The 20,755-nt window shown below is 46.3% G+C and overlaps 1 protein-coding gene across 1 annotated transcript; it reads left to right on the forward strand.

The window, feature by feature from the left end:
• The first annotated feature begins 3,555 nt into the window (after nt 1-3,555).
• MYL9 (myosin light chain 9) lies at nt 3,556-20,334 on the forward strand. The gene is made up of 4 exons (XM_082226563.1): nt 3,556-3,694; nt 13,990-14,197; nt 18,102-18,263; nt 18,883-20,334. The coding sequence occupies exons 2-4, from the start codon at nt 14,014-14,016 to the stop codon at nt 19,053-19,055; spliced, it is 519 nt and encodes a 172-aa protein (XP_082082689.1). The 5' UTR covers nt 3,556-3,694; nt 13,990-14,013; the 3' UTR covers nt 19,056-20,334.
• Nucleotides 20,335-20,755: the final 421 nt, after the last annotated feature.

Here is a 20,755-nt window from a genome sequence, read left to right on the forward strand (position 1 = left end):
AAGCACCACTTTAGCTAACGGGGCCTCCCGCTGCCGCCTCGCCACCGCTGCACGATTTCTGTTCTCATCTGTTGTTAACCTGAGGTACTATTTCTGGGTTAGCGGAGTCTGTAACCTGAAGCGTCTGTAACCTGAGGTACCACTGTATTACTACCAGTGCAATCTCAAGCGTGTTTCGTGAATATGTTTAGGAAAATGGCTAAGAACATAGTTCTGATTGCAAAATGTTTTGCTGGCTTAATTCAAGAATTGAATTATTATTATTATTACGTTTCTATCCCACCTTTCTTCCAAGGAGCTCAAGGAGTTCTTCCCGCCTCTCCATTTTACCCTCACAACAACCTGTGAGGTAGGGGTTAGGTTGAGACATGGTAACTGGCCCAAGGCCATCCAGTGAACTTAATGGATGAGCAGGGATTTCAACTCTGGTCCCCAAGGTCTTAGCTTGACAATCTAACCACTATGCCACACTGGTTCAGAGAGCAGGACTAGTGTAGTGGGACTGCCACCCAAGTAAAGAAATATTAGGCTGCAATCCTAACCCCATTCATCCAGGAGTAAATAATGACTGGTTTTTACTTTTTGCATTGTATTCTTGTAAACCACTTAGAGACTCTTGTATTTAAGCAGTACATATATAAGCTCTTTAAATAAATAAATAGATCAATTATTTTCCCCAATCAAGTAACTAACTAATAAATTGTCTAGTATGTGTGCTTGTCCAAAAGTAAAACTCACTCATATGCAGTGGGGCTTTCTCCAAGCTAGTATGCAACCTAAATGCTGCAGCCCTAGTTAAGTGGGTGAGTGGTAAAGCTAAAATCCCTAAAATTTGATTAGTCATAAACTCCCTAAGGCAGCAATCCTATACACGTTTAGCTGGGAGTAGGTCCCACTGAACTAAGTGAGGCTTACGTCTCCATATAAGTGCATACAATTGCACTGTAAGTGGTGCAAGCCTGTCCGACTCAGCTCCCTCTCTGTAATAGGAAGCTAATAATGCCAACCTACTGTGCAGAGTTGGTGTAAAGATTGAGTAGATAATGTATGTGAAATGGTGATGGGGGTATTCCAAAGCAAGTCTGAGCAGATTTCAGGCTTGGGGGATCTGTTTTGCTTTTTACTGGAACCCTGAGATTCACAAAACAAACTGGGGGCAAAATATTGGCAGCGGGTGGAGACAGATTGGAAAAGCTGCTTTGGGGGCAAAGTCAGTTATCTACCACAGGAGCCATACATACATGTCTACATCCGAGTTACTGTAAATCAGATATTCTAAAACAAGAAATCTTCTTTTTGCTGCTATTGTAAACAATTGCTAGTCAGAACCCTTCATCAGTCTACAACAAATTATCTAGCAATCTTCCAGGAGATCCCAATCAATATTTGCCCAGCTCTGCTGTAGACAGTTCAATAAATGTTAAAACTATAATTATGATCTCACACCGTTACAATGGTTACTGAATTTTGAAGTCCTGCAAATATGTATTCCTGAGGAAATGGTTAGGAAGCAATTACCATTTATTTGTTGTAGAAAATAAATAATAGTAAGTCTTGCCTTTCAGCTTTGAACATATTTCAAGGCAATTTGACAAAGCGTGACATACATGTGTAGAAATGATAATATTTCAGTGCAAAGGCGTTCTGTCTGGGTTTTATGGAAATGTAATGATTTGAAGTTGTTGTTTCCAAAACACTTTGCATTGTATTTCATCAAACTTGCTCACTACAGCATGACAGGCCTATTACTTGCAGTGCATTCCTCTGCGTGTCCATGCAGAAGTAAAGACCGCTGAGTTCAGTGGGATTTGCTCCCAGATAAAGTGTTACAGAATTGCTGCCTGGACAAAGTGCCCTTTGCATTGGAAGCCAGCAAAGGTGGTGAAGAACCTGAATACCCAATCCTACGAAGAAAAGCTGAAGGAGTTGAAGATGATTTTTAACCTGGAAAAGAGATTAGCAAGCAGTATGTGAAAAGCCATCTTCAGCTATTTGAAGGGCTGCCTTATGGCTGATGAAGCACATTTGTTTTTGGTTGCTCTGGATAGGGTCTAAAATATCAAGTTCCACCTCCAGTACTGAAGGCGGCATGCCTCTTGAATTTTAGTTGCTGAACATCACAGGCAAGAAGAGCGATGTTGCACTCATCTTGTCAGCCCCTGTGAGAACAGGATGCTGCGCTAGAAGGACCTTGAACTTGCTCCAGAGGGGACTTCTTAATCTAATTCTTAATGGAAGGTAAAGCAGTCTCTAACCTAGACAGCATCTTAAAAAGCAGACATCACCTTGCCAACAAAGGTCCGTATAGTTAAAGCTATGGTTTTCCCAGTAGTGATGTATGGAAGTGAGAGCTGGACCACAAAGAAGGCTGATCACCGAAGAATTGATGCTTTTGAATTCTGGTGCTGGAGGAGACTCTTGAGAGTCCCATGGACTGCAAGAAGATCAAACCTATCCATTCTGAAGGAAATCAGCCCTGAGTGCTCACTGGAAGGACAGATCGTGAAGCTGAGGCTCCAATACTTTGGCCACCTCATGAGAAGCGAAGACTCCCTAGAAAAGACTCTGATGTTGGGAAAGATGGAGGGCACAAGGAGAAGGGGACGACAGAGACGAGATGGTTGGATGGTGTTCTCGAACTACCAGCATGAGTTTGACCAAACTGCAGGAGGCAGGGGAAGACAGGAGTGCCTGGTGTGGTCCATGGGGTCACAAAGAGTGGGACATGACTAAATGACTGAACAACAACAAGCCAGTCTCTAATTTCAAAATTAAAGTACCGAATGGATGGAAATACCGCAACAAGAAGCGTGCTGCAAAACATCAGCGTCATACAATTCTCCTCTTCGTAGCTCCTGCATGGTTGATTAGCAAGTAAATCCCCCCAACCAAAAAAATAAAATAAAAGTTCAGCGTTCCTCGACTGGGCAGAGGCAGCCCCAGGTCACCGCGGCTGCGATACCAGCCTGCGCCACAAGGGGTCGGGCCCGAGACTGGTGTTTGCTTTAACTGCAGAGGGAGGGATAGAGTGGAAGAGGAAACATCTCTCAAAATTAAAAGAAAAGTCGGGGTGGGGGAGATTTTCCTGTGTCTATGCTTTTATTTCGTACGAGGAAAAAGCAGGAATGCTGGAATTCTGCGCAGGCAAAAGCTGTGCGTTGGGGAAAGGAAAAAATGCCAATGATCCCTGCGCCCAGGAAGTTTCTGGCTTTTAAAAGTTTCTTTAATAGCTTTGCTTAAACTCCTGCGCCCAACCAGCACAGAAGGGCGTCCTTGGCGTCGCTTGCAGCCTTATAAAGGAAGCTGCGTCTCCATCCTCTCCATCGGCTGCTCCCGGCACCGCGAAGCCTCTGTTCCTTCTCCCGGTCCCCCTCCTCCCCAGCCCGGACATCATTTCATCTATATAAGGCAGAATCCTCGCTTGCCGTCCTCTTCCCTCCGTCCCCAGCCCCGCGTCCCCCGGCTGGGCTGCTGCCACCCGCACAGCTCGGCATTCTTTCGCCTTGTATGGCCAAATCCTTTGGGGTGGGAGGGAACCGTTTGGGGAAAGTCTCTGCTCCATTGGCCGCCTCGTCCGCCCGATCCCGCTCTTTCCAGACCAGGGCGATTGAAAACAACACAGCTAGAAGTCGCATCTTCTCTGCGGGGGGAAGCGCTTTTCTCTGCCGGCTTGGGACAAGTTTCTGTGTGACAGGTAAGCGCCCTTCCTTGGATTCCCCTTTGTTCCGTGAGGACGGGGCTGGTGGGTCCTCAAGACCAGGGTAGGGGCGAAAATGCGGGATAACTTGCTGCATATGACCCAGCCGCTCATTAATCCGAAGTAACTAGTCCCTGTTGTCTTTGCTGCGGCAAAAGTAACTAGTCCCTGTTGTTTTTCGCTGTAAGAAACTAGCTGGCCTCTCTTGGAAATTTACTGCCTACTGGTCAGTGGCGTAGCGTGGGTTGTCAGCTCCCGGGGCAAGGCAAGTAATTTGCGCCCCCTAACCCGTGGATTTGCGCCCCCTAACCCTAACCCCCAGATGTTGCGACCGGCCCCCCCTGCACCCCCCACGCTACGCCACTGCTACTGGTTTCAAGACGCATGAGGTGTATTAGAAATACTGACTCTAGGAAAAGAAGGTTTCTGGTTATTTATTTCAGCCTTCCCCAAGCTGGTGCCCCCCTGGAGATGTTTTGAACTACAACTCCCAGCAGCCCTTTTGCCGTACTTCCATGGGAGCTGTGGCCCAATGCATCAGCAGTGCTCCAGACCGAGGAAGTTTGATTTCCTTATTGTTCAAGGCAGCATACAGAGTCCTCCCCCTCCATTACACCACTGCAACAATCCAGTCAGTTAGGTTAAGCTGGAAAAGAGAGAGGAGATGGGAGGAGAAACTGGTCCCGAGCCACACAGTGAGCATCATGGCTGAGCGGGGATTTGATCTTGAGTTTCCACAGCGCAGGTTCAACACTTTAACCACTGCACCTCACTGTCTGAGGACGAGATGGTTGGATAGTGTTCTCGAAGCTACCAACATTGAGTTTGACCAAACTGCGGGAGGCAGTGGAAGACAGGAGTGCCTGGCATGCTCTGGTCCATGGGGTCACGAAGAGTCGGACATGACTAAATGACTGAACAACAACAGCAACAACAACCTCACTGTCTCTTAGTGGCGGGGTGGGATCCACTTTTGCCACTCCTTAAGCACCTTGCCTTGAGCATAGCAGCGTTGTCCCCCAATGCAGAGCCCCAGTGGCGTAGCGTGGGGGGTGCAGGGGGGCCCGGCCGCACCGGGCACAACATCTGGGGGTTAGGGTTAGGGGGCGCAAATCCATGGGTTAGGGGGCACAAATCCACGGGTTAGGGGGTGCAAATTACTTGCCTTGCCCCGGGTGCTGACAACCCACGCTACGCCACTGCAGAGCCCTCCTGATGTTTCGGACTACAATTCTTTCAACTCCAAACAACTAGAAGTCTAGGAAGGCAGTTGAAGTTTACCCAAGAAGTGCACAAGCTGTGAGATGGGATGTGACCATCTCTTGATTTTTTGAAAGGTTCCCCTAACTTCCAGCATACCACCCACCCTGGGCAGGAGAGCAGGGTAATGTCTTGTAGTCCATCTGTTCACCTTCTCAATACAAGAAATCCGGAATTAGAGCATACCCAAAACATAGCTCCCCATCCTCTGCAAGCGACAGCCCCCCCCCGTACCCCAACAAGGAAAAGTGTGTTTCAGAGAAAGAAATGCCAACTATGAGGGTCAAGCTCACTATGGTTGCACAGTGACCCGTTTGCTCGTCTCCAGAATCTGTCATCCGGCCTAGCAGCAGGAAGCCTCACAGGTCAGTGACAGAGCAATTGCTTGGCCTGCAGAAGGTTGCAGGTTCAGTTCCTGGCAGCTCCAGTGCAGGGCTGGGAATACCAGTCAGTGTAGCTATGCTGCAAGTCAGCAGTCAGTACAGTGGTACCTCAGGTTACATACGCTTCAGGTTACAGACTCAACTAACCCAGAAATAGTACTTCGGGTTAAGAACTTTGCTTCAGGATGAGAACAGAAATCATGCTCCGGCGGCGTGGCGGCAGCAGGAGACCCTATTAGCTAAAGTGGTGCTTCAGGTTAAAACCAGTTTCAGGTTAAGAACAGACCTCCAGAACGAATTAAGTTCTTAACCTGAGGTACCACTGTACTGAGTTACATGGCCCAGTGGTCTGGCTTCCTTTGTTCTTGTGATCAGCATAGTCAGTGTTTCATGTTGAACTGATATACCTGACATTAAACAAATAATCTTCTAGCGGAGGGCACCCTTAAAAGCATCCTCAGGTACACCCCTGGAAGACCTCATCACTAGTCCTCCCCTATGTGTAGAATCTTAGCTGGCTGTGAGGGGTGTCTGCTTACTCATGCACTCTGCACATGCTCAGAAGGGCCCTTTTTATTACTACTTTGCATGTTCAAAAGTCGAGAGAAACACTGAAAAGCAGTTCCAGGGCTGATCCCCGGAAGCAACTGAGCTCTGTTGACAGTGATCTGTGCAGTCCACCCAGCTGGCTTTGTGGGTCTGGAGCAGACATGAAATGGCTCTCTTCTGGCCTCTACCCCATCCTCCCACTGCAGGCCAAACAAAAAGCAAGGAAAGACATTGATCTGAAGAATTATGAGACACCACTGCCATACTATGAGGCTTTCTCTGTCCATCATCAGAGGGGAAGGGCCATAGTTCAGCGGCAGAACATCTGCTCTGCATGCACAAGGTTCCAGGTTCAATCCCTGGCAACTCCAGGTAGGGGTGGGAGAGACTCCTGCCTTGCTGGGGGTTGGGCTTGATGACCCTTGGGGTCTCTTCCAACTCTATGATTCTATGACTCCTTGTCTGAAACCCTGCAGGCTTGCTGCGAGTCAGTAGTGAGCTAGATGGACCAGTGGTATGTCTCAGAATAAGGCACTTCCTATCTGGGCAGGTAGGGACGCGGGTGGCGCTGTGGGTTAAACCACAGAGCCTAGGATTTGCCGATCAGAAGGTCGGCGGTTTGAATCCCCATGACGGGGTGAGCTCCCGTTGCTCTGTCCCAGCTCCTGCCCACCTAGCAATTCGAAAGCACATCAAAGTGCAAGTAGATAAATAGGTATCGCTCCAGCGGGAATGTAAACAGCGTTTTCATGCGCTGCTCTGGTTCGCCAGGAGCGGCTTAGTCATGCTGGCCACATGACCCGGAAGCTGTACGCCAGCTCCCTCGGCCAATAAAGCCAGATGAGCCCCGCAACCCCAGAGTCAGCCACGACTGGACCTAATGGTCAGGGGTCCTTTATCTGGGCAGGTAGCAGGGAAGGGCACATTTACTGAATGAATGTGTACAACAAACATGGGATGTTACTACTACTACTACTACTACTAATAATAATAATAATAATAGCCTGGTGTGCAATGGGATATCCAGGGGGTGGGGATGAAGTGTTCTAACTCCACAGAAGCAGGTTTTTAAATAATTTCCAGTTAAACTTTTTATTGCACTAGCCATAGGCCATAGCATCATTCAGAAGGAGAAAGGAAAAAACACCAATAACCATAAAAATAATCGGGCACAGACATACAATAAAACCACGGTCACGGCTACTAAAATTATTTGTTGGATTAAATAGAATAGAATAGCAGAAGATTCTCAGGTAAGATGTGCCAAATTAAATATCTGAATCCCCTTTGCAGTTGATCACTATTTTGTCTAGTTCCTTCCTCCTGATCTTCTTAGTTGCCAGCGCATAGAGTACTACTTTATAAGTAACAAAGTTACTTATAAGTGTCGCTCAGCAGCCATTTCACCCTTTCCACCCTATTCAGATGTGTTCCATTCGTAAACAAGGGTTTTATAAATCGGTCTCTTGGGTCTATATATAACGGGCACGGCAATAAAGAATGGCACAGGTCCTCGACACAGGGTTGTCCACACAGGCAGAGTCTCTCTTCGTAATGTACTTTGCTGTACAGTGTATATCTGGTGTGGTGAAAAGCATGTCTGATGGAGGTTCAAATCTCTAGGAGGGCAGCTCACAGCCCACAGGCTATATGCAGCCCATGCAGACCTCTCTGCTGCCCACCACAAGTTCACTATCCCTCTCCTGTCACCCCCAAAATAGGAATGTGGGAAACTGCCTTTTGCTGAGTGACACCATTGGTTGATTCAGCCCAGTGTTGTGTACACCGGCCACAGGTCTCTGGGATTTCAGACAGGGATCTCTCGCAGCCTGGAGATGCTGGAGATTGAAGCTGGGACTGCCTGCATGGAGAAAATCGGCTCTGCCACAGAGTGAAGTGTACAGATGGGTCAAGGGAAGGGAAGGGAAAGGAAAGGAAGAGAAGAGAGTGGCCGCAGCAGCTGAATGGCTAATTCAGTGCCATTTCGAGTTTGCAACCTCACATGGTGCTCTTGACCTGCTGGTGTGGGTATACCAAAATCCTGCTGCAAAATAATATTCTTTTACCTTAATTCAGCTCACAGCGGATTTATTTTTGTCTCAGCTGCAAAAGCAACAGGTCAAATTCCTAACATCCCAGGCCTATGACTTCAGTCCAACAAAGGCAGAACAAAACAGTGGCTTGCAACACCACTGCAAAATCAGCATCTAACCTGGGGGGGAAGCCCAGTACACTGATACCGTCAGGGCCATGCCAGTTCTTTTGGGTGCCAGCACAGGACATTTTACTCCCTGAAGCCAAGTCCGAATGGGGCCACCTGCCCTGCTGCAGACACTATTCTTTTTTTAAAGAATAAAGCATTGATGCACTATTCAGGCACCAATTCCTGCCTTCATCTATCCCTCCTCCACCTCAGCTATTGTCTGTAAATTCACCCTGCTGCATGCCAAGGCTGGTCCATGTCTTCTCGATGGGTAAAAGCAAATGAGCACTCTCAGTAGTGTAGGAAGGGGGGTGCAGTGGGTGCGTGCCGCCCCGGGTGTCATCACTGAGGGGGATGACAAAATGACAAAAATATGTCTTTTTGGAAAAATAACTCCTGCACCCACCACACACCCCTTCCTACACCACAGCAGGAACACTCTCCCTTCGAGTGATTTCCAGAAACCAGAAGCATTGCTGTCTCCAACTTTGAAGGCAGAGCAGAGCCTTTATGGCTAGTAGCCTTCGACAGCCCTCTCCTCCATGAATCTGCCTAATCCAGAGGCGTAGCTAGGTGAGGTGGGGGCCACTGGGCGTCACACTGCGGGGCCTGCCTCGTGCCTGAGCCACACGTCTCTCCTGATTGGGGAGGCAGCGGGTGGACTGCCTGCAAGCTGCACACTGCTTTCTCAAGCAAAGCGGGGCTTGCGTCTGCCCACCGCCTCAGCCGCCCTACAGCTGAGGGGGAGGCTGCGGAGAGGCTCCACACAGTGCGCCCTGCCCTGGCTCACTCCGCCCCAGTGGGCAGTTTGTGCTGCCCCCGGCTGCAGGGCACGCACGCCGCTCCAGCACCCGAGCAGCTAGCTATGCCGCTGCTCTCATGCAGCCAGTTTTTTTTAATCAGGGAGATGTATCATTTATATTCTCCATTTGACAGAAGAAAATACTTGTCCTGTAGCCAAGAAGAGGTCATTTAGAATAGGTCAAGCTGAGTTGAGATACCTGCTTATATGGAGTATTGACAAAAGGTCTTATTTTATTTTTTGGAAACGTCTTACTTTATTTTGAACGTTATGCACACAAAGTATTGAGAGCTAGTGGAGACCTGATTAGAATCTCATCTTTAGCACAAACTCGTTTTGATCCAAGGATAGATAGGGGAACATGTGGGCCTCTGGATATGGTTGGACAATAGCTCCCATCGGCCCCAGCTTGCTGGATGCGATCTGTGTCACCTGCGACTCAGTAGGAAATATCCAGGGACACTGGAGAGCAGGAGACAAATCAAGGTAGTGATACAAAAACAAAATGTGTTTCTGGGTACTTCCCAGACAGAAGCTTAATACAGTACAGTGGTGCCTTGGGTTACATATGCTTCAGGTTATATACGCTTCAGGTTACAGACTCCGCTAACCCAGAAATAGTACCTTGGGTTAAGAACTTTGCTTCAGAATGAGAACAGAAATCGTGCTCCGGCGGCATTGCAGCAGCAGGAGGCCCCATTAGCTAAAGAGGTGCTTCAGGTTAAGAACAGTTTCAGGTTAAGAACGGACCTCCTGAACGAATTAAGTACTTAACCCGAGGTACCACTGTACTGTAAAAGAACCATTCAGACATTGCAAACTGGTTGTTGGCAGCTTAAATGGATTTTTCCTGGAATGGGTGAAATCCAGATTAAAAGTGTGAGGGAAGAATATGGGGTGGCATTCTGATGCTGCAATTATTTTTTAAAAAATTCCATGCCTGAGGGGAACCACCAATCCCACAACTGACACCCAATCTGGTTGCACCCTGAGTTCCCTCTCTTACTGATGGGAGAAAGATGTCTGCGCACGATCCCAGATGCACTCTGAACAGCTGCCCCCACGGCACCTGTTTGTGCCTATGGAACCTCTGCCTGAGTGTGTTTCTGAAGGAGGAAGCTGCTTCTCAAGAGGGACTGCAGTAACGCCCCCAAACACAGCCCCTAAGGAATGCAGGAAGGGTTCGCATCACTTATTGGCTCTTGGCTTCTGCTCCCTGCAAGTTCCTCTGTGATACGGCTAATGGAAAGGAGGCAGCTGGTGACAAATGTAATGTTGGGTAAAGTCCCACTCCAGGCAGGAGGACAAAAAGGCTTTTATCCTCTTTGTAGTGGGAGGTGTATCAAACCCTTGAACTAATCATCTTGCCCCCCTTGTCTTCCTGGGGCTGGCAGAAAAGAGCTCCTCTCCTAGCCTGCACTAACAAGCTAGCCTTTGAGCTCGGCAATCATTGTCTGGGGGCAGGGCTGCTCTCCCTCTCTCCCTTCATCTACCCTTCTCAGGATTGCTAAACAACAACTCACTCACTCCCAGCGTAACTGCTGGGCATGCTCTTATCACCTACCTAAATGCGTGCTGTTGTTGTTTTATTTAAAAAATTAATTCGCTGGAGTTAGAGAAGAACAAGGAGCTGGGCACTTTTAGTCCTTGAATGTGTGTACCTCTTTAGCAGGTACACACACACACAGGACTGCATTGCATAGAAAGGAGCATCAGGCCTGTACTAAGACTCTGACCAAGCATCGCTTTCCACCAGGAAGGGATTTACACACACACACACACACACACACACACACACACACACACACAGCTTGTCTGGCAGCATGGAACTGGACATAAGCAGACCTGAATTTAGTTTGCCATGGCAGTTTCTGGAGAGGGAAGGAAATTGTTGTGTCATGTCTTCCAGACACTGACTTCCAGACACTAAGCTTGAGAGCAGGGCTGGCCCTACCATTAGGCAGAGTGAGGCAGCTGCCTCAGCCAGCAAATGCTTGGGGAAGGAGGCAGTAGTCTCCTGGCTGCTTCTCCTGAACCCCCTGGCCTGCACCCACTGCCCTTAACTGGCTTCCTGCCAGTACTTATATAAGATGCTGGTCCAGTCTGCATGTGGACTGAGGGTGCCATCTTGCCCTTCAAGCAGCAAAATGAACCAGTCCTGCTTGAGAATTATAGAATTGCAGAGTTGGAAGTGATCACGAGGATTATCCAGTCCAACCCCCTGCAATTCAGGAATCGTTTGCCCAATGTGGGACGTGAACCCACAACCCTGGGATTAAGAGGCTCATGCTCTACCAGTTGAGCTATCTCAGGAATGGATTAAGCTAGTCCAAGCCCTGAGTGGAGAAAGGCTGCAGCTAGTGGCAGAGCACATCCTTTGCACACAGAAGGTTCAATCCCTGTAGCTTCAGCTAAGGTTAGGAATGTTACCTGCCTGAAACCATGGGTAGCCATTGCAAGTCAGTGTGGACAATACTGAGTTAAATGTTGCCAGTGGTCTGCCTTGGTAAGTGGTCTACCTATGTTCCTGTGAGGTCTAAAGTGTGTGTGTGTAAAACATGGGCATACGTACATATATACAATACAGATATAGATATTTTAAAATTCCTGCCCGTTCTTCTTCTGATGAACTGGAAGGGAGCCTCTAATCCTTACTAACAAGCTCTAGCTGTAGGAAAGAGCACAGATCCACATGCCACACTCTGCCTGGCTAGACAGAGCGGGTGGGGAATGGAATGCTAAGAATCTGCTGGGAACAGATAATTTCCTGCTTATTCCGGAATAAGCCCAGCGCCTGCATCTTACTTGCAAGCCTGTCCTTATGAAAAGAGAATCAAAGAAAGACAATTTAGCTAAGGGTTGGTCCTTTAGAGGGAAGAATCTCTTGGTGGAAATTGCCCCATGTTTCTGAAGGTATTGCTTCTGTCTCCCTAAGAAATCAGAGACCAGGAGTGTAATGCTCTACATATCTGCTTAGAAGTAAGTCCCACTGAGTTCAATGGGATTTATAATCCCAGGTAAATGTGTATACTAGGACTGGAACCTAAATGAGTAGCAGGTAGCATTGCCATTTCTCTCTCCCTTGTCTGCCTCCCCCCCAAAAAAAATATATGGGTTTGTGTATCTTTAACAGCTGATTATCAGGCAGATATTGAACAGCAAAGGCTTTCACACCATCCCCTATAGCTGCATATGTTGAATTTCCTGGGTGACTCTCAGGCATTAGGCTAGATGGGAACAATGTATATGCATGGACAAGGTAGCTCTCCCCACTCTAGCAATGGCCAGTTCTGGTGCAGTGAGCCGTCTGAAGAATGGGTAGTGGTCTTCCTCACAGGTTTGTTGCAAGGCTAGACACAGTTTACGCTGGTGATTGCAATGGGCCACCGTTTGTGTGCAGGCATGCTTTTTCTGTTGCTTTCAAATGTCTCAAATGTGTCATCATGATGCAAACCTCCCCATCCCACCAAAGGCAGCCCTGTTTAGGGAAGTTTTTTTTGTTTGATGCTGTGTTGTGTTTTTAATATTTGTTTGGGAGCCGCCCAGAGTGGCTGGGGAAACCCAGCCAGATGGGCGGGGTATAAATAACTATATTATTATTATTATTATTATTATTATTATTATTATTATTATTATTGCAGAAGCTCAGAGATGGATTCCCAGCTTGCCTTGGATGGTATCCGCAATACAAATATTTGAATAGTTTACCAAAATTCTTCAGGACGCCATTTAAAGATGTTTGTTTTAGCCAGGAGATTCAGAATGCAGCATTTGCTGAAGGGGGAGGGGGAAGTATTGTGGCATCAGATCTTAAATCCTTCAGATAACATCTCCAAAATGTGAAACGATTAAACATTAGGGCAACCAGATGGAAAGGAGGAAAGGGCTTCTATCATCAATACAGAAGGAGTGGTGTATTGGAACAGGGATGAAGCACCCTCACTTATTACACAGCCAGGACAATGGTGGCATCTCTTGGGGCTAAACTGCCTTAGTCCAGTATGTCTGAAGGGGCGTCTCCACCCAACATCATTCTACCCAGACACTGAGGTCCAGTGTCGAGGGCCTTCTGGCGGTTCCCTCACTGCACGAAGCCAAGTTACAGGGAACCAGGCAGAGGGCCTTTTCGGTAGTGGCGCCCTCCCTGTGGAACACCCTCCCACCAGATGTCAAAGAGAAAAACAACTACCAGACTTTTAGAAGACATCTGAAGGCAGCCTTGTTTAGGGAAGCTTTTAATGTTTAATAGATTATTGTATTTTAATATTCTGTTGGAAGCCGCCCAGAGTGGCTGGGGAGGCCCAGCCAGATGGGTGGAGTATAAAGAATAAATTATTCTTATTCTTATTCTTATTCTTATTCTCCTCTGCATGCCAAGAAATTAGAGTGTTTTTCCCCCAGAGAGAAACCCACCAGAAAAGTCAAGCAGAGGAAGAGACAGGTGCCATTAATATGCATGGCTAAGGTTTCGATGGGCACTTTGGGGATAATGTTATTGAGTGCACACAATAAATAACTGGATGTACAAATGAACCCACTTCTTCATGGACAAATCTTCATGGATTTTTTTTAAGATGCAAGACCAGAACATCAGAATTTAGTCAGGGGTTTGTTAACTGCTGCTAAAATATGAATTGCTGCTAAACGTGTGCTCCAATAATTCCAATGAAGTGAAAATGGTTTATTAAAATAATGAAATTAATGTTTAAAGGAAAGTAGGCACAAAAGTGAGTGATTTGAGAATTGGCAATCTACCTTATTTAGTACATGAAACATGTTAGAATTATTCAGAACGTGTTAGAATTATTGAAAGCCTTTTCACTGCTATCAAAAGTAATTATCTGATTACTTACTTAAAAGATAGAATTGATATAATATTTCTAAAATGAGGTAATAGTATTTTAAAGAACATATTATCTATATTTGTGCTATATAATAGTGAAGATACAAATTTAATGTAGGATGATCTGGTAGTAAATTAGCGAACATTCAACCATAATTTGTATTATGTCATCCATCGTCTGTAAACTTTGTATATTTAAAAAGGCTAGAAGAAGAAGTATTATAAGCAAACAGTCTGTTTTGTTTTTCCTAGTCCCCCTCCAAAAACTCCAGCAAGATGTCGAGCAAACGGGCCAAGGCGAAGACTACCAAGAAGCGCCCTCAGCGTGCGACTTCCAATGTCTTCGCCATGTTTGACCAGTCGCAGATCCAGGAGTTCAAGGAGGCTTTCAATATGATTGACCAAAACCGTGACGGATTCATAGACAAGGAAGATCTGCATGACATGCTGGCATCTCTCGGTAACAAAGCAGCATTGAGTCAAATGCAATTTCATTGTGAGCTGGCGTGGCTCTGGGGCTATGAGTGTGAGCTGTGAACCAGAAAGCCCTCCTTTTCATAGAATCATAGAGTTGGAAGAGACCACAAGGGCCATCGAGTCCAACCCCCTGCCAATCTCACCTTAGTAGACAGTCTTAAGGCAGGGATGGGGAACCTCTGTCTCTCCAGAGGTTGCTGCACTACAGCTCCCATGATTCCCAACCATTGACCAGGCTGGTTAAATAGTTAGTTAGTTTGCTTGTTTTATTAAGCCTACATTTAAATTGAATTGAATTGGGGGGAAGTGGTTTTACTGTTGCTGTTGCTAAAACAACCTGGTGTCAGAAACCTTTGCCAAGCTACTGCAAAGCAGCCAGACATCTACCAAAGATCTTCATCTGCCTTCTGGCCATCTCAGCTCAAAGCAACTAGAGATGCTGGGTCCTCATCTTGTAATGATGGTGCCAATACCTTTACATTAGCAATGAGGATCCCGTGGCTCCTTCTTTAATCACATGTTGCCCTAGAGGCACCTTAGACCCATTCTTGCTCTCTGGATCACAGTAGAAGAAGGTCCATTGGGGTGAGTCAGGCACTTTCCTACCAACTCCATTCTGCCCCCAGATAGCCTGCACTTGCTTGCCTTCTTACTTTCATCCATTCCAGGCACTGCCTGTCATTTTACGTGCCCATGTGGAACATAACACAGAGACGGATTTAGCGCAGCGCAACCAGTTCTACTCCACTGGGCGCTGAGCCTAGGAGGAGCCACAGGGCGTCATGACTATGACTGAAATATACTCGGAGTCGAGTGTGGATTTCATGCTCTTTATTAAGCTCATAGTAGCGAGGAATGAACGTTTCCCCACAATATCTGCTTTATATACATTATGTACACAATGGGCTGCACGTGATTGGCTAATTCCAGGATTCTCCTGTAGGTCAATCAGGTTGCGGATTCACTTCCACCTGGAGCTGGATTGGGTCGCTCCGGTGGACCAATCATACTGCTGCATTGTTCTAGGACCAATCAGACTGCTGCATTCTGAATCCTATTGTTCTAGGACCAATCAGACTGCTGCATTTTGGATCCTATTGTTCTAGGACCAATCAGACTGCTGCATTTTGGATCCTATTCAACTCAGTACATAACACTGACATAGTGAAATGAGCAGAATGGAAGGTGAGAGACGGGGGCACACACCAAATTTGGGGCTCGCACAGGGTGTAGCTGAAATTCGAAAGACCAAAGTCTGCCCCTGATTAACAGGGCAGAGGATGGGGACAAAACTAGAAGTACTTGGCTTTGTTGGTTATTGGCTGTGGCTCCACCTACTGCCTTTCACCAATGGCCAGCACTGATAGACAATCCCTCTGGGAATTGCTTCACCACCTCCTCCATTGTGTGTGGGAGAGAGGGAGAGTAAGAGAGAGAGAAGGAGCCATGGCTGTTACGCAGTGAATCAGGAGGTAGGGTGGGAGTTTTGCAGCAGAGGCAGATTTAGGGCAGCGTGACCGGTTCACCCACACTGGGCACTGGGCTGAGGGGGGCGCTGCAGGGCATTGCAACTGTGACGTGATGCACACACAGAAAGGAAGGTGAGAGGTTGGGGGGGCACCAAATTTTGGCCTCACACAGGGTGCTGCTGAAATTTGAAAGATCAAAGAACACCCCTGCTTGCAATAAGCCATGGAATATGAGGGAATGTTGGATTATTCAGCATCGACAAAAGAAAGTTCTTCGCACATAGTTAAACTATGAAATCTGATCCCACAAGAAGCAGTGATCCAGTGATTGAAACAACATGGGATGGGAGAACTTGGTGTTCATTTTAACAAGCCAAAAGAAGTCTGATGGCCAGGCCTAGCTTCTTATTCCCAGAAACTCCCCCTGCCCCAGAAACCCAGGTCAGTTGCTAAATCAGGCAGGGCAGAGCTGACCTCAAATGTCACTCGGAAGCCTGAAGCCCTTGACCAACTCTGCAAAGCAAAAACTTGCTCAAATGGCCAAGGGTGAGAGATGATGGGAGCTGCAGCCTCGCAACATTTGGGGAACCACAGGACCCTCATCCCTCTTGCTCAAGGCTTCAGACAGTTCTGGGTAACTGTTGGACTTCGTGTTTTGCAAAATAGGGGTCAGCCATTGCTTCTTCGTCCCAGAATCCTAGGTGCAACCTGAGGCCACCAGCATTTAGCAGACACTAATCCAATCCAATCCATATTCAAATTAAGGTTGTAAGCACACCATCCATTTAAAGCACATTTAAAATATATGACTTTTCCTCAAAGAATCATGGGAACAATAGTTTGCTAAGGCTGCTGGAAACTGATGCTGTATGAGGCTTAAACTGTCTTTTTGTGGGGTGGGGATGTGCTTTAAATGTATAGTATGTACATAGCCTGAGTCTAGTTGCGATCTTATGGGTGCCATGTTGTTTATTCATTTTGTTCTCCTCTTTAACCCCTGCTTTGCATAACCCAGCCTGTGAAAGAATTAGGAAGAACTCACAATTATGGTCACTATTTTGTGACTTTCTGGTTGGTCCTAAAGAAGGGATTGTCCAAATTGTGGATTTGGGGGCAAACAAGAACAGATTCAGCTTCTGGCAGACAGGCTTGTAGTCACCCCAGGCAGACTCAGTCTCAGTGTGGTGACAGTTGTGGGATGAAAGGGTCCTCTATGAATATCCAGATCACAAAGGCCAGCCTGCATTCTGGACACTCACTGAACCATTGTCAAGCCCATTTCAAGGCCAGTAAATTCATCCTGAGTAGAGAGGTTGTGGAGACTATAAATCAAGGAAATGAAATGGTTGAGAGAACACCTGAATGCATGGAGAGGAATCAGGAAGTAGTCGTTTTTAAAAGCATTGTATTTGTACAGATGACCACTAGAGGGCACTTAGGTAGATAAAAGTACATCTTGGTTTAATGTAGAGACTGATGAGCAATTCAGGAGTACTAAGTCATCCTGACTTGGCAGTATTTCCCTCCTCCCAGGGTATTTTTCCCTTTTCAGACAGCCGTTCCTGATTTGCTACCTTGCATTTTGACTCATCATGCTTGTCTCCTAACTAAGCCATAACCCCAGGACCTGGTTTTATAGGCCATTTCCAGGGAAGCTCCTAGGAAACTTGTCTTCTTCGTGAGCAAAGGGCCCTTTCACCTTTGAGGATAAGGTCACAGGGGCGTTTTATTGCCCTGGTTTAGTTAGGCTACTAAGAAATGTTTATATTCAGGTTTCTGTTACGAATCCTTTGCAGAGAAGGAGCAAACTTCACACTGCTAGGATACAGCCAAGGCAGCTGACCTGGACTGAGCATACTGTTAACACTTTCGGTCACTTCCCATCGTTAGGATTCTTTCTATCATCCACATCTTGTAAATGAGTACAAACTGAGGTTGCAATCCTATGCAAGTCCCATTGAACTCAGTGGAACATACTTTTGAATAGACATGACTAGGATTGCACTGTTAGGGCAGGGATGAGGAACTCCAGATTTTGTTGGACTGCAGCTCCTATCATCCCTGACCCCTGGGCCTGAGGGAAAGAGCAGTCCAACAACATCTGGGTGGGAAGAGGTTCCCCATCCGTGGTGTAAAGACAAATGCTTACCAAAAAGCATTGTTGTGCTACAGCCAGAACGAGAATGAATCTTGAAGAGACAAGTGCAAGGATGGAGGATTCCAATATATTTACATTCTCCTCCTCCTTGTTGTTGTTGTTGCTGCTGCTTTGCTAGGTGAATCCAGTTCCGATCCCTCAATTTTTCTCTCCTCCGGTCACAGACAGAGAAGGCATCTTGTGGGGTGAGCTTGAATTGCTCTGCTGGGCCAGGGCCTTTCAAAAGTGGACTAATCTCTCATCTGACTTGTACCTTTCAGGGAAGAATCCTACGGATGAGTACCTGGAAGGCATGATGAGTGAGGCACCTGGGCCCATCAACTTCACCATGTTCCTCACCATGTTTGGAGAGAAACTGAATGGAACTGATCCGGAAGACGTCATCCGCAATGCTTTTGCTTGCTTTGATGAGGAAGCCACAGGTATGTTCCATGCAGACCACCTCTCCATTGCAAACTGGATATTCTAAGATAGGTTGTGGCAGCAGTTAGAGCCAAACAAACATGCTGCTGTGTGTCAGCAGAAATCTTCACACATATCTGAGGCCAAGGAAGGATACAGCTGGCTTTCCCTTCTTTCATTCTGCCCACTTGCCTCCTCCACAATCAGTTCAGACTCTAAGCTCCCGGAGGCTGAGATCTGTGCCTTTGGATTGTACTATTCGGTGAAGCACTATGTACACTGTTGTTGCCAGCAAAATAACAATAGTGATTCAATCCTTAGTAAGTGAGGAGGTATGCTTATTGGAAGGGAGACTGTCATGAGATAGAAGCTTACTGACCTCCCTTTTCTTGGAAATGAATAAAATAAAATAAACCCTAAATATTAGGCAGGAAATAGCTATGGCCTGGTGTGGGTTATTTTATTTCAAATAAAATTTGTCTGCCCAGTGGGACATAGGCCCACAAACCCTTGAGAAACACTCAGTAGCAGCCAAAGCCAAAACATTATTTATCTTAGAGGGCCACCTCAGAAGTGACCTTCCACTAATCTCACATTTGGTTCTCCACCCCTACCCAATCGTCTCCGCCATTCATACAGGTTTCATTCATGAAGACCACCTGCGGGAACTGCTCACCACCATGGGTGACCGGTTCACAGACGAAGAAGTGGATGAGATGTATCGAGAGGCCCCCATTGACAAGAAAGGCAACTTCAACTATGTGGAGTTCACCCGTATCCTGAAGCATGGAGCCAAAGACAAAGATGATTAAAACTAAGAGATTCCGATATGCAGTTGCCCCTGTTTAAGTCCCATTCCCCTTACTCTTCCTCAAAGATTCCCTGCTGCCATGGTCAAGTGTCAGAGTGGGCTAACCCTGAAATATTTCAACAGAATTAGCCCTACCTCTAAATAAAGAATAAGATTTTTGCATGTACACCCGCGCACCCCCACACCCCAGTGTTGATCCTTTATGAAGCGACTTCTCAATTTGGAGGTCTCATTGAGTAAGGTACTTGTGAAATTTGTCTTTTCAAAGGAGTCTAATTGGAAACATTTTTGAAGAGGAAGGTAGAAGGGACTCTGAAGATGCAGCTACCTGTCTGGTCATGTTCAGCACATCTGTTGGGGGGGGGGAACCCACCCAACACTGGATCTAATATAAGTTAAGGAGGCCTGATTAAATTGCCCTTTGAGTCTTTACCTAGAAAACTGATGCTTCTATTATTACCACTATTTATCATTTATACAGCACTTTAAACTTGCAGAGTGACTTCCCATCTACCACCACAACTCTGTGGTGTAAGACACTGTTATTCCCAGCTCAGGCAGACATGTACCCAGAGCCGCACACAATACCTACAGAGGTGAGACTTGAACCCAGCTCTTCCAGACTCTAAATTGAACTTTATTATGCTAGACCATATCAGCCTTCTTCGCTGGTTATGTTGCACCCATTCAAAACCCACTGGGAATCAATCCAGCCTTGGGGTTGTTGTCTATCCTGATTTAGATGGCTTGGTCCGTTTTGCCCTTGTGATACTTTGTGCACAACTAACACCTTTTCATTTGAAGATTGGCAGAGCACATTCCACACACCCCACACCTGTGGAACAGAGATTCACTTGACTTTCCCTTTGTTTTCCATTTCATCCCAAATTTGTGTTGCCTATTGGGTTGTGGCACTGGTTAAAATTAAAATGACTGCTTCACCAAGTCATCCTCTCTTTGGTCTCAAATCCAGCATTTTGTGATTTCTTGCCAGCTACCTGAAAAAGTTGAGCAGGAAGAGCAGAGCACAAAAATTAAAAGCTCACCTATCCACTCTACATCTACCTTGATTTTGGAAGAACTTGCTATCGTTAGTCCCTTCCTTTATGAAAAAGTATAATTTTTTGAATATAGCAGAAGACCATCTATAACCCATCCTGGCTAACTTCCCAGTCCATAAAATAAGGATGTAGCCTGTACAGTTGTTTGTTGACAATCAGACCAAAGATTTTGAAACTGAAGGGGGAAAAGGAAATTGCCTATAAAGAGTATAATACGAATATGTTCTGGCTCATTATTTGGTTTTCTTCTCTATTGGATGTGTTTGAAAACAGATGTATTAATTATATACACTTATTATATCTAAAGAATGGAACAAGAACTTCTTTTAGCCTTTCATGCAGCCTTCAATTTACATGCCTGAACTGAATACAGCCTAAAACGAGAAGCCAATATTATTGGGTGGTTGTGCACAAATTTGCATGATCAACTAACTCAAGGAAACTCAGACTATGCAAACACTCACACCTACTAATTTGCTGAAATTAGTAGGACTAAAACCTCAAACCTATATATGCATATTCAGGAGGCAATCACATTTGAATTCAATAGTGCTCAGGTAAGTGTGCACAGAACTGCAGGCCACAGTGAACCACCAAACACTTAAACACCATTGGCTTTGATGGTACACCCAGCTTTCTT

Source organism: Podarcis vaucheri (assembly GCF_965113315.1).
Source record: "Podarcis vaucheri genome assembly, chromosome: 6".
Classification (NCBI taxonomy): Eukaryota; Metazoa; Chordata; class Lepidosauria; order Squamata; family Lacertidae; genus Podarcis; species Podarcis vaucheri.